This window comes from Mus musculus, chromosome 6, assembly GCF_000001635.26.
Source record: "Mus musculus strain C57BL/6J chromosome 6, GRCm38.p6 C57BL/6J".
Classification (NCBI taxonomy): Eukaryota; Metazoa; Chordata; class Mammalia; order Rodentia; family Muridae; genus Mus; species Mus musculus.
Window position 1 is genome coordinate 22,925,585 of NC_000072.6, and position 12,766 is coordinate 22,938,350.

Genomic DNA, 12,766 nt, shown 5'->3' on the forward strand with positions numbered 1-12,766 from the left:
TTCTGACTCTGCCTAAACTTTAGCAGTCTTTACAAGTATTACTTACAGTTTTCACTAATTACTGCAGATGTGTCGATGCCGATAACAGTGGAGACGTGACTGAATGGAGATGTCGGGAGGGCAGCATAGAAAAGAATGTTAAAAATAATCACCCATGCTGTTTAAAATATTTAGACAACTTATCATTTTAAGTTTTAGCCACCTGTTTTTCTTCAAATCAATGGTTTCATTATTCTTGGTTCTAGACTGGGCTTATGGATACTACAGACAACAGAGGAAACTTGTTGAAGAGATTGGCTGGTCCTACACAGGTAAGCTTATTGCTTACACCGTGATAATTAACAAAAACTTTCTTGGCTCTGTATTTGTTACTTTCTGTAAAAGGAATTCTTGTAGTCTAGCACATCATTTTTGCCTACTTCCGCATAGAGCTATTAATTAATAAAATGTCATTGGAAGAAAGTTATTTTCAATGGGCTTCTCCTAAGTTTGGTAGTCTAGCATGTTGAATAGAACTGAACTTAGTTCTCAGACCTTTATCTGTATTTCTTGGGGATCTGTGTAGGCAACCCGAGTATCAGTCTTCTTCATCCGTGAAGCTGAGGGCTAGGCTCAGCAGGCAATGAGTCAATGAAGTGCAATACAGTTTCTTAAAGCTTTGGCTTTTGTTGTTGTTGTTTAAATGGAAACTTCCATTACGTGGTAGATGCTGTTATAACTGAGATAGTGATTATCATTTTATAAATGTTCATAATGTATGTTTCTTTCTTTTCTTTTTTCTCTTCTTTCTTTCTTTCTTTCTTTTTTTTTTTTTTTTTTTTTTTTTTTTTTTTGAGTAAGGTCTTCCTTCTGAATGTCTATATGTCTGTGACTGAGCTCATTGGAACCAAACTTTAAAATTATTTCGTATGATGACTGTACTTGGCTTGAATCATCATAAATATTTGAAGTGGGTTAGAAAGAATCCTAACCATAAGTCAAAAATCAAAGCTTCACAAAGAAGAGAAATGTTAGTGTTGATGGGAGAACATAAGAGGAATCCGAATGGACCACACATTTGGCAACCACTTGGGACATTGTGGACGAGCACTGTAGTTGGGAACTGAATAGACTTACAAGTTAGTCGATGAGATGAAATCAGGAGAAAAAAGAAAAGAAAAAGAACTGACCATAAGCCTAGATAATTTGAGCTTGATTTTACTTAAAAAAACAAAACAAAGCATAGGTTAAATATAAAATATTAAATTTTATAGATAGATATACATCTCCTTTTTATAAATTTTTGTTAGTATTCAAAATAATGGGTCTCATTATGAGCCATTTTTTGCTTACACTCACCCATACAATACCAGTAAAGCTTATACACAGATACAGGAAGTACCTCCAGGTGGTTGGTTCAGGCTCAAGCTTACTATAGGTAACTATACAAAGTAGTACTTCTGACTTCTATTGTGATTGGTTTCAAAGGGCACAGAACATAGCAATCAACATATTGCAAACAACTTGGGCATGAGAAATTTTCCTAGTAAGAGCAGAAACAGCATATGAGAACATTTCCTTATAATACTTGCAACAGGTCAAAAATGGCAAGCTAGCCAGGTAATAGTGACCAAGGCTTTAACTTTTTACCTAGGCCATAATATTGCATCTAGGCCTTAACGGTTCTAAATGTATGCCTGAGACTGAAGTGATTAGAAGATTTACTACTTAACTACTCCCTTTGTGTTCATATAGCTAAGTCTTATAAGTAATTATAAGTGTTGGGACAGTTAATTTTCTTATTTATATGCAATTTCTAATTTCTAATCTAATTTCTTTCTTTCTTCTTTTTTTTCCTTTTAATGACATATGTTATTCTAAATTGTCTCTGATTTTTTTCTGAAATTGGATTAAAAAAAATAATCAAAGCTGGGCATAGTGGTCCATTCCCTTAATCTTAGCACTCAGGAGGCAGAGGCAGGTGGCTTTCTCTAAGTTCAAGATCAACCTGGTCTCCATAGTGAGATCCAGGATAGCCAGGGCTATGTAGAGAGACCCTGTCTCAAAAAAAAGAAAAAGAAAGAAAGAAAGAAAGAAAGAAAGAAAGAAAGAAAGAAAGGAAGGAAGGAAGAAGAGAGAAAGAAAGAAAAAAAGAAAGAAAGAAAGAAAGAAAGAAAGAAAGAAAGAAAGAAAGAAAGGAAGGAAGGAAGGAAGGAAGGAAGGAAGGAAGGAAGGAGAGAGAAAGGAGGAGGGAGAAGAGGAAGAGGAGGATGAAGAGGAGGAGGAGGAAGAGGAGGGGGGAGGAGGAAGAGGAGGAAGAGGAGGAGGAGGAGGAGGGGGAGGAGGAGGAGGAGAAGGAGGAGGACAACAAGAAAAAATGAATTCCAGTTGGAATATGGGAAGCGGTCGATGTAGTGTCAGAATAGGAAAAATCAATGTTGCTTCACTGTTCTCATGTATAATGATAATCTAAAAATCTATGGAAAATGGGTTTTTATTTTGTAAACATTGTAAAATAATATAAGAACAAAAATTATCCACAATTCTGTCTCATTTGAAATTGTTTAGTTTTCTTTCTTTCATTAGTTTGCTCTTACATCAATAAGTCGCAATTTAAATCCACAACTATTCACCCGAGCTTCTTTAAAATGGAGTTTGATAAAAAGAATTGCTTGATCAAAGGGCTTTTATAATTTGTTATATAATATTTTTTACATTCATCATGAGATATAGCCGAACAAACCTTTAAAAGTTATATTACATATTTTCATTCCAACATTTTCACTAGTGCTAATTTTAAAAGTTCAATGAAAATTTAGTAAAAAAATCACATTTTTAAATATTCATTTTCCAAATTATTTGATTTGTTTAGTCACTCACACAACAGAGACTAAGTTATGTTGTTGGGGGACATATGACATTCTGAGGTGATGTTCAATTAATAGTGTATGGCATAAAGACTTAAAATCAGAAGTGAGAGAGCCTCAGAATTGACCTATATAATTTGACTTGTGCTTTTTTATACATATTTATATGATATTCATCTGAATAAATTTAGGTCTGCATTTGACTCTAGGATGTGGACAAGTTTTTCTCTATCACATACGTAACTCATACAGCATAAAAATTTAAAAGTAAATTTTTCATACGTTAAAAGATAAAGATATCTCATCTTTGAATTGTATTGCAATTAATAGTTTCAAGTATTTTAACTTATTTTAACTTTATTAAAATAATATTGAGGCTAAAATATATAAATAATAAAATAATTATCACAGTCAGATTAAACACTGGAAAATAATTGCTTAATTTTTGAAACACTGGGAAGTATTGAGTGACTAAAAGTAACTTCAAATTATATAGTCTGAATAAATTAATACTACTAACGGACTATCTAGGAATTCTTCTGAATATTACTTTTGTTATAGTGACTAAAGCTAAATAATTTCCTAAATTCCCACTGCTATAATGTTATCTTCTTTAAAGATGAATATTGTTAAAAGTTGAATTTAGATAGGTAATATATTTGTATTGCTATAAAATATCTTTTTGTGCATGAATTAGTGATGTTATTGATCGGGTTATAAGTTTATTAATGAATAAATAGTACCTTTTCCAAAAACTATAATTTTACATACTTTATAACATTATATCTGACAACTGCAATCATTTTAAATTTATTTTCATCCAAAAGATAAATGCTGTGTTTTATATTGAATTGCAACTGTTGCACCTTTATAGGTGGGAAAGACAAATGCCAGAGAAACCATTCACCATGATAAAATGACATCTCGATAGATTGTTCTGTGCCATGTCTGCTGACGTCAGATTCTGGGCAGTGTGGAGGCAAACCATCTTCCCAGTGTGACTAGTATAATTTAAAAATGCTGCCTCTAACATGAATTCTTCTCCAAGGTCATTTCATGAAGTTTAAATGTTCTGTATGCTATGGCTTTTAGAGTTGCATTTTTCTTTTCTGTTCCTAAGAAACTTACAAGCCATCTCTCAAAAACTTACCACTTACCTGTTTTTTTTTTTAACTATTTTTGTAAACAAATACTAATATTCTGCTGTTATACAAGACTTACACAGGACTATGTTCACTGAGTCAATCTGGCTTAGTCTACTGAACAAAAGGGTAATCTTATTAAAAAGTGGTGTTACTGTGGGAGAAAGCGAGGCACATTTCCAAAGGGATATTGAATAGTCAAAGTGAGAATGGAAGATGAATTATGTTGTTTATATAAATGTTTTTCATTCGTTTGGAAAATCGTTTCTGGAATGTTTGAGGATCCAAAAGAGAAGACCAGTGGTGAGGGCATTTTATAACTGTTTATAGTTCCAACAGAGTGAGACTGTTATTGTTTTGTAGTTGGGAATATCAACTACTATAAATAAAATATTTTATCCAAGTGAATGTATCTCTCCCATGAAAATCATTATTCACTATAGCATTCATCTCTTTTTAAAAATCTGAACACGGGTATTTAAGGTTGACTAATGTTTCTAATTCTATGCTTGTTAATGTTGCTATATTCCTCAAAAATGGAAAACTATACTTACCATATAATGCCACTTCCATTAAATTCATTGCATGGTTCTCAAATAGAGCTAACTTTGTAAACGGCAGAAATGAATTAATTCTCACTTAGTTTTTCATGTTTGGGCTATATTTTGTATTGTAGTATTTGAATTTGTCCAGGTAGCTGAACTCTCAAAAGAAGACTTGGGAGAGTGTTTGCACATAGTTCTACTAATAAAAACTGCAAGCTTGGCATTTCTCAATGAGAGTACTCATAAGTCGTTTCAGACACGTGACACATCAAACATAACTTAAATGGAACCACTTAAGCTGAGATTGTTTATCAAAGATCATACGATTGTAAGAGATGCGGGAACAGTACAAATCCCTACTAGCTACCATATGGGTGGAGAAATAGAGGGCGGAAAATTTTACTCTCTTAATTGTGCTTTTTACATAGTTTAAAAACAACTTTTCCATTCAGGACTGCTGTCAATGAGCTAACAAAGGGCAAGGTTGCTCAATAAAGTTCCATTTTAAAGTTATTTGTGGAAGACAGGCAAGGTGTGGTGGGAGGGCAGAATGAAAACCTGGGAGTGTCAGAAAAAGAATCTGATATCATGGCTTCACTGCGCTGTCAGAAGACTAGATTCACTCTCTACTAACATCAGTAAATTTTCTCTGACAGTCCAAATAAAGACAATTCAGTGAGGGAAAATATGTCATTTATGTCTTTCATTTCTAATATTACAAATGCATAGCTCAAGATACTCCTAAGAGTTGCTGAAATCATTGTTCTATTTGACTTGTTAGCACCTACCTCCAAACTTGAATAACAACAAGATTATCAAAAATATATTCATTTTTAACTGTTCCATTCTTAGAAACACACTACTGAAATATTTTTACTTCCTAGACTTATAAACATTATATTATCTCTCATTTAGCATTCTTTAAAAAAAACTTGGAATTGAATTCTTTACAGCAATATATTCTCACATTTTCTTGCCTCTAAGTACCTTTTTATAGTTAAGTTTTAAAGAAAGGGTTGAATTTGGCACAAGTCGGAAAGTGCAACCCTCTGACCACTGTTAGACTCGTATGGATACCAGAATGAAGGACATTTTAAATACTAAAATGGTCCCATTTCTTTAGATAGAATATCTCTTCTTGCTTGGCAAATATATAAACTAGAAGATGTTACTTATAGAGACTATAGAGTCATGTGGCCTGTGTGGTATGGTGTCTGGACAGGGATACAGTTTAGAGTTTAGGTAGACCATACACCACTCACAGACTATTTGAATCTATGTAGAATAAACCACTCTGGAAATCAACCTGGCGGTTCCTCAAAAAATTGGACATAATACTACCAGAGGATCCTGCAATACCTCTCCTGGGCATATATCCAGATGTTCCAACCGGTAAGAAGGACACATGCTCCACTATGTTCATAGCAGCCTTATTTATAATAGAAGCTAGAAAGAGCCCAGATGCCCCTCAACAGAGGAATGGATACAGAAAATGTGGTACATTTAAACAATGGAGTACTACTGAGCTATTAAAAAGAATGAATTTATGAAATTCCTAGGCAAATGGATGGACCTGGAGGGCATCATCCTGAGTGAGGTAACCCAATCACAAAAGAACTCACACAATATGTACTCACTGATAAGTGGATATTAGCCCACAAACTTAGAATACCCAAGATATAAGATACAATTTGCTAAACACATGAAACTCAAGAAGAATGAAGACCAAAGTGTGGATACTTTACTGCTTCTTAGAATTGGGAACAAAACACCCATGGAAGGAGTTACAGAGACACAGTTTGGAGCTGAGACGAAAGGATGGACTATTTACAGACTGCCATATCTGGGTATCCATCCTACAATCAGCCTCCAAACGCAGACACCATTGCATACACTAGCAAGATTTTGCTGAAAGTACCCAGATATGGCTGTCTCTTGTGAGACTATGCCGGGGGTCTAGCAAACACAGAAGTGGATGCTCACAGTCATCTATTGGATGGATCACGGGGCCCCTAATGGAGGAGCTAGAGAAAGTAAACCAAGGAGCTAAAGGGATCTGCAACCCTATAGGTGGAACAACAGTATGAACTACCCAGTACCCCCCCAGAGCTTGTGTCTCTAGCTGCATATATATCAGAAGATGGCCTAGTTGGCCATCAGTGGAAAGAGAGGCCCATTGGTCGTGCAAACTTTATCTGCCTCAGTATAGGGGAACGCCAGGGCCAAGAAGTGGGAGTGGGTGGGTGGGGGAGTGGGTGGGGGAGCGGGTGAGGGACTTTTGGGATAGCATTGGAAATGTAAATGAAATAAATACCTAATTAAAAAAAATAAAGAAAAAAAAGAATAATGGGTGGTTTCACTTGTATGGGCCTCTTTCTGATTCTGGAATGTCTTTAATCTGTTACATCCTCTTCAGTCCCTTATATTTGAACTTTTTATAATAAAGAGACTGCTTATTCTCATCTCAAGTGTAGAAGTAAAAAAAATGTAGGTAACAAAATTGACCCATTTTTGTATAAAATTACACATTTATGTGGGCAGAGAGGAGAGGCCCTGGGCAAAATTGACCAGACCTTTGGTATTGTCATCCTGGAGAGTGAGTCAGTGGAAACAGATGAAAACATAGCACCATGATTGTTACCTCCTACAGCGCAGAGAGCACTCTTTGTATTGATAAAGAAATATTTTGAAAAAAAATTGTTATGGAATGTTTTTCAACATATCTGCCTTAATTTTAGTTAGAATGGGCAAGGTTGTTAGGTGAGAGTGGCAGCTGTGTCTTCACTCACTGTGACATGGCATCTCTGAATGGCTGGGTCTCAGTTGGTGGAGAGTAGACACTTAACCACAACATCTGTAACAAGCTCCCTGGCTACAGCTGAGCTGCAGGCAAGAGACGCTGCTAATTGCCCTTCATTTCAGGTTTTTCATCTGTAAAAAGTTCTTAATAATGCCCTACTTAATTGAGTGTGGATTAGATAAATGCCTCCCATTGTTGCAAGAAAGCTCTTGGAGCAAGAACTGGATGCAACAGATCCAAGTGATTAGTCTTTGGCAGCCTTTTAACTTGAGCCCACACAGATTGAACAAGCCTGAGAACCTCTGATAAGCTCACAAGAGGATTTGGAAATAGTTGATCATCTAAAATGCATGTTATAGACAGGTATTTCCTATGTCCTGGGTATTATTTAAAGCTTTCTTAAGATATTCTTGGTAGAGTTCTTCCCAGTGGTAAATGTGGTGACTTGTCACGTTTCACTGTGAAGGTTGAATAAGGTTCAGGTGGCGGTGTCAAACTCAGAATTTTCTTTTACTGTACTCTCAAAAATCACTAAAACCATGGAGGTTCCATGTTCTCATTGTCATAAAATGGCAGAGAAGTGAGGTAATGCAAGTGTTTATAAGCTCAACTTCTCCATTATATAATATATACGTACATCGAAACAGGGCAATTGGTATGTATATAATTTTAAATCTATTAAACACAAAATAAGTACATCATAAATATGTTTGAAAATGTTATCTAGGAAAAATGGGGGTGGGTGGGAAATGGCTGTAGAATACCATCACAAATAATTAGTGCTTCTTTCTTGTGGTGGGCAGGAGGGAGGAAGAGGAACACCTGGAGGAAACATATACTATCCAGAAGCGCATCCCCAGTGACTTCCTCCAGCTAGGCTTCATCCCCTAGTGTCTTTAGACTATTGTGCAGTATAGCGCCACCAACTGGTAATTTACCCATTCAACACATGGGCCTAAAGGGTCATTAATATCTTTGCACCCATCTATAAAGCAAATTGCCCTGATTCTCTGGTCCAGCTTAGTAACTACTTCTATGGATAGCATCTAATCCAGTCAGTAGATTGGGTCAGTCCCGTGCAGACTCAAGATGAGAGGCTCCTGCTGCTTCTCCTTGGGTGTGTGTGTAAGCCATCTGCACTTTTTCAGGAGGCTCTCGCCTCTTACCATAGTGAACCTCATTTATTTCACTCCATGCATGCTTTAGTCTGGAGTCATTGGCTTTATGGTAGAGATACATCACATCAAAAGTAAAAGAGAAGAAAAACTACATGAAGAGCCAAGACAACAAAATGCGAGGTTAGGCCATAGTTTATATTGTTATGAAAACTGGACTGTGCTAAAACTTGGATGTCAAATTTGATTACCATAATTTAACCTATGATACCCTCTATGTTATGCACCAGTTTGGAACAAATGGAAGGTTTACTTAGTCTTAATTTCCCATGTCTTCACCATGATGACTCTGATTCTTTAAACCAAGAGTTGTCAGAGAAGGAAAGGTAGAACATATGTAGCTAGTTTCATATGTCCAGGAAGATTTTTTATTAAGTGAAATGTGTTTTAAAGAATGAGAAATATAATCCCCCAAATGGCCTTTGAATATATTTAAATGAGTTTAGATCTACTAAGTTTTCTTCCCTCTATATTTTCAGAGAGAAAACACAATCACACAATATGTGGAGAGATTGCATGAAAGTCTCTGGGGACAGAAAGGACTAATAGCATGTAGAAAAGATAAGACAATAGGACGACATGATAGAATATGTTCAAGGTACACTAGGTACATGTATAACAATACTTTCATATAATTCAGTGTAATCATGTATATGGATATGCATGTCTGAGGGTCTATCCCTTTATCTCTAAATCTCTAATAGACTGTTTCATTGATGTTGGAGGCCCCCTACTTAAGCAGAAGTAGGATTTCTCCTGGATGGAATACAAAGTGTTTCTTGTGTCCTCTGCATCCACATTGTAATCCCTTGTTTAGGGAGCATCCTAAATATCATAGAATATCCTGATCTACATGTAACAGTTGGCTAGATTCACTCTCATAGGCCAAGATCTTAGACTTCCATGAAAGGAAAAGGAAACTTGAACCCTAGTCAAAGGAAGGAGTTAGATCTAAGAAACCATACACACTGAGCCTGATGGTCATCAGAACACAGAGAAAGGCAGGATGGAGCCCTAGGAAGACTGCTGTGGAGGAAGAAAGCTAGCAAGGGATGCTGAGTGCAAAGCATAGCCTAATATCAATAAGAACAGGTCTGGGGTTATTATATTGTACCTAGTTGCCCTTCTGACCACTCCTCATGCAGAGACTCCATCCCCCTAAAATGCCTGTACATTCTGCCTTGCAAACAAAATCACTCAAGCCACTGTACCATGGGGCTTTCTCTAAAGAGGCAGAAATAAACATAGGAGGAAACTAAAATATTCAGGGTTCCAAGGTAAACACCAATAGCAGTCAGAAGAAGTACAGAGGTGTTGTGACAGGCAGTACAGTTGCCATGACCTGGTGACAACTGATGGTCTCAAGGATAGAATAGCAACATTGGACTTAGAACTAGACTCTTGTGCCCAAGGCTACGGTTTTTTCCTAAGGGTTGCTCTTCAACTTTTTTTTATCTAGTAGAGTGAGCTCTGATGATAAATGGAACAAGAGATCCTTCTCAGACATTGGAGTTCCTGAGGGGAAAGAGTGTGGATGCCTTTCTAGTCACTTTCCCTCAATGCCGTTGTCTATGAAGTGTGACATCCAGCTATCAGATAGAAAATGACTATTTTCCTGATGAGCACCATAAGTTAAGTGTCAGCTTGGTATATGTTTGCTCACGAGGAAAACATGCTCATTTATAATAAGTAAATACAAACATATATATATATATATGTATATGTATATGTATTTCAGCATATATATACATATATATATGTATATGTATTTCAGCATATATATATACATATACATATATATATATATATATATATATATATATATATATATATATATATAGTTGCTGAAATTCTTTTACCCTCCAGAAGCAACTGCTATTAATGTCTTCTGTTGGAAGCTAGAAATATAGCTAAAAAATAAAAATTTATCTTAACTCAGAAATTCTTTCTATAAGTAGAGAAGACAATGGTTTGATTGTGGTGTGAGGATGAAGAATGTAGCCCTTAAATATAGTCTCTAAGAGGTTGTAAAAGACTCTCACATTCATAATCATGCAGTCATAACTAATTACATTCATATTTTGAAGTTAATAAATAACCCTCATGTATGAATACTTGATAGTAATTTTGGTCATATGTAGTTCAGCCGAAGGTTACCTGGCAATTGCAATGACTCTATTTTGACAGATTGGCTTTATCCAGAGGAAAAACACTACAGATTGATGTGAGGGGCTTACAGGAGTTGGACTCCAGTCTTTCTATGGAGATTGGAAGAGTATTATTCAACCTAGTGGTTTAACTAGGTGTTTGCACATCGGAAAGATGGCTCCAGAGCCCTTTAGGAAGACATATTGTCTTTTTTTTTTTTTTTTTTTTTTTTTTTTGAGCATCTTGGTGAATTCTGTCTTTTTTTTTCCCAATATTTTATTAGGTATTTTCTTCATTTACATTTCAAATGCTATCCCGGAAGTCCTCTTTACCCTCCCCCTGCCCTGCTCCCCTACCCACCGACTCCCACTTCTTGGCACTGCTGTTCCCCTGTATTGGGGCATCTAAAGTTTGCAATACCAAGGGGCCTCTCTTCCCAATGATAGCCGACTAGGCCATCTTCTGCTACATATGCAGCTAGAGACACGAGCTCTGGGGGTACTGGGTAGTTCATATTGTTGTTCCACCTATAGGGTTGCAGACCCCTTTTGTCAGCTTAAGACATATTTTCTTAAGCTGACAGAAGGTGGTTCTGCTTTCCGCCTCACCGCTGGGGTGTAAGAACTCTGCTGGGCAGACATTTACCCTATACCTACTGCCATGGGTTCCAGGAAGCTCCAGTGTACCACGCAGGGGTGGGAGAATGCAGCCTTGGGTAGGGGCCTTAGCCTGAATGAGAAACAGCATAGGCTGAGGCCGAAGCTGGGGTTTCCAAGCTCCTGGGTGTCCAGTCACCGCTGGAAACAATATGGAATCGGGAACGAAATTATTATCACTAATATCCTGATTTCAAAGGACTCTCTTAGATCCTCCTTGCAACAAAAAGAATCCACAAAAATTTAAATAAACACTGTGAAGTGGCTACTGGAAAAGCAACTATAATTCACAGAGAACCAGAAAGGGAAAAAAGAAAAAAGAAAAAAGGCTGCATTTTGTAGACCTTTGCAATCTGGGAAAAGAAACAGGGGCACTCCGGCCTGACCTAGTGCCAAAAGGAACCTCAGCGTGGTATGCCATCCTAGACAGCTTGTAGCCTGCAGGTGGATGGCTTATCTAGCCTTTGCTTGCGTGGTTCCCATTGTTACATATTTCATGAGTGTCTTTAGAACGTGAGATCAGCTTGCAGCATGCTTTTCATAAATTCTGAATGGCTCTATGGTCCCAAAGCCCCTGAGGTTTTTTGTTTTTTGTTTTAAATCAACTACATTTGTGCATGCAACACACTTGGCTCTCCGTTTCTGGGATGTTTAGTTTAATCATCCGGTATTAGAATGTGAGGGAGTAAGCCTTAGTATCTTATCACATCTCCAGGCTTGGCCCCCATCTTAATGGCATTGCCGCCTCATTAACATAGGAAATGTAAAGTGTTTGGGTCATTAGTCTGATCAGCGCTCTTTGGCTGTATACCAAGAGCCAGAAACTGCAGGACATCAGGGAGGCAGCCTGGGCTGAAACCAGTGAACAGTGTGATGACAGTGAGATTTGTAAAGTGTGATCTATACTACAGTGGTAGACCATAGCAACACAAGGGCCTGCAGTCTCTGGACTATCAAGGAGTCCAGATAAAGTGGCTGGAGAAAGGACATTTACATTGGGGGGAGGGGGTGACGAGTTGGAGTCAGGTTAGCCTTGCAAAGGATTGTCTCATTTAAAGCTAGCCACTGTGCTGAGCTGTAGGTGGGAGAGTCATCTCCAGATGCCATCCCCTACTGCAGCCTCCCTGCCTTTTGACCCAAATTAGGAACATGATAGACAATCTTGTTGATGAACAAATTCTGTCTATAATCCTTATTCCGTTGAGGATTCTAGGTAACATATTTTTATTGCCAAGGACCTAAGCTTGTTGTTACTGACAGTTTAGCAGATGCTCGGATTGATTTTATACCAACATTTCAATTGGTAAGCTAAATGGAAGAAGAAAGTGAGAGACAGCTCTCAAAAGGATGGGAGAAGAAAGTCTTACACGCTCCCAACGTGGGAGGATTTCAAGTAGATGGGTCTAATGGGCATGTCACACATCTCTGCAGGGAGTTCACTGTGAGATAATAAT

General features: G+C 37.1%; 1 protein-coding gene across 9 annotated transcripts in view; it reads left to right on the top strand.

Annotated features, from left to right (window-relative positions):
- Window positions 1–12,766, top strand: part of Ptprz1 (protein tyrosine phosphatase, receptor type Z, polypeptide 1) — a 177,602-nt gene that overhangs the window by 50,270 nt on the left and 114,566 nt on the right. For all 9 annotated transcript variants that reach the window (XM_006505013.2, XM_006505014.4, XM_006505015.4 and 6 more), the window contains exon 2: window positions 246–311. In XM_006505013.2, coding sequence (XP_006505076.1) covers window positions 246–311 — 66 coding nt within the window. The remainder of the gene's footprint in view (window positions 1–245; window positions 312–12,766) is intronic.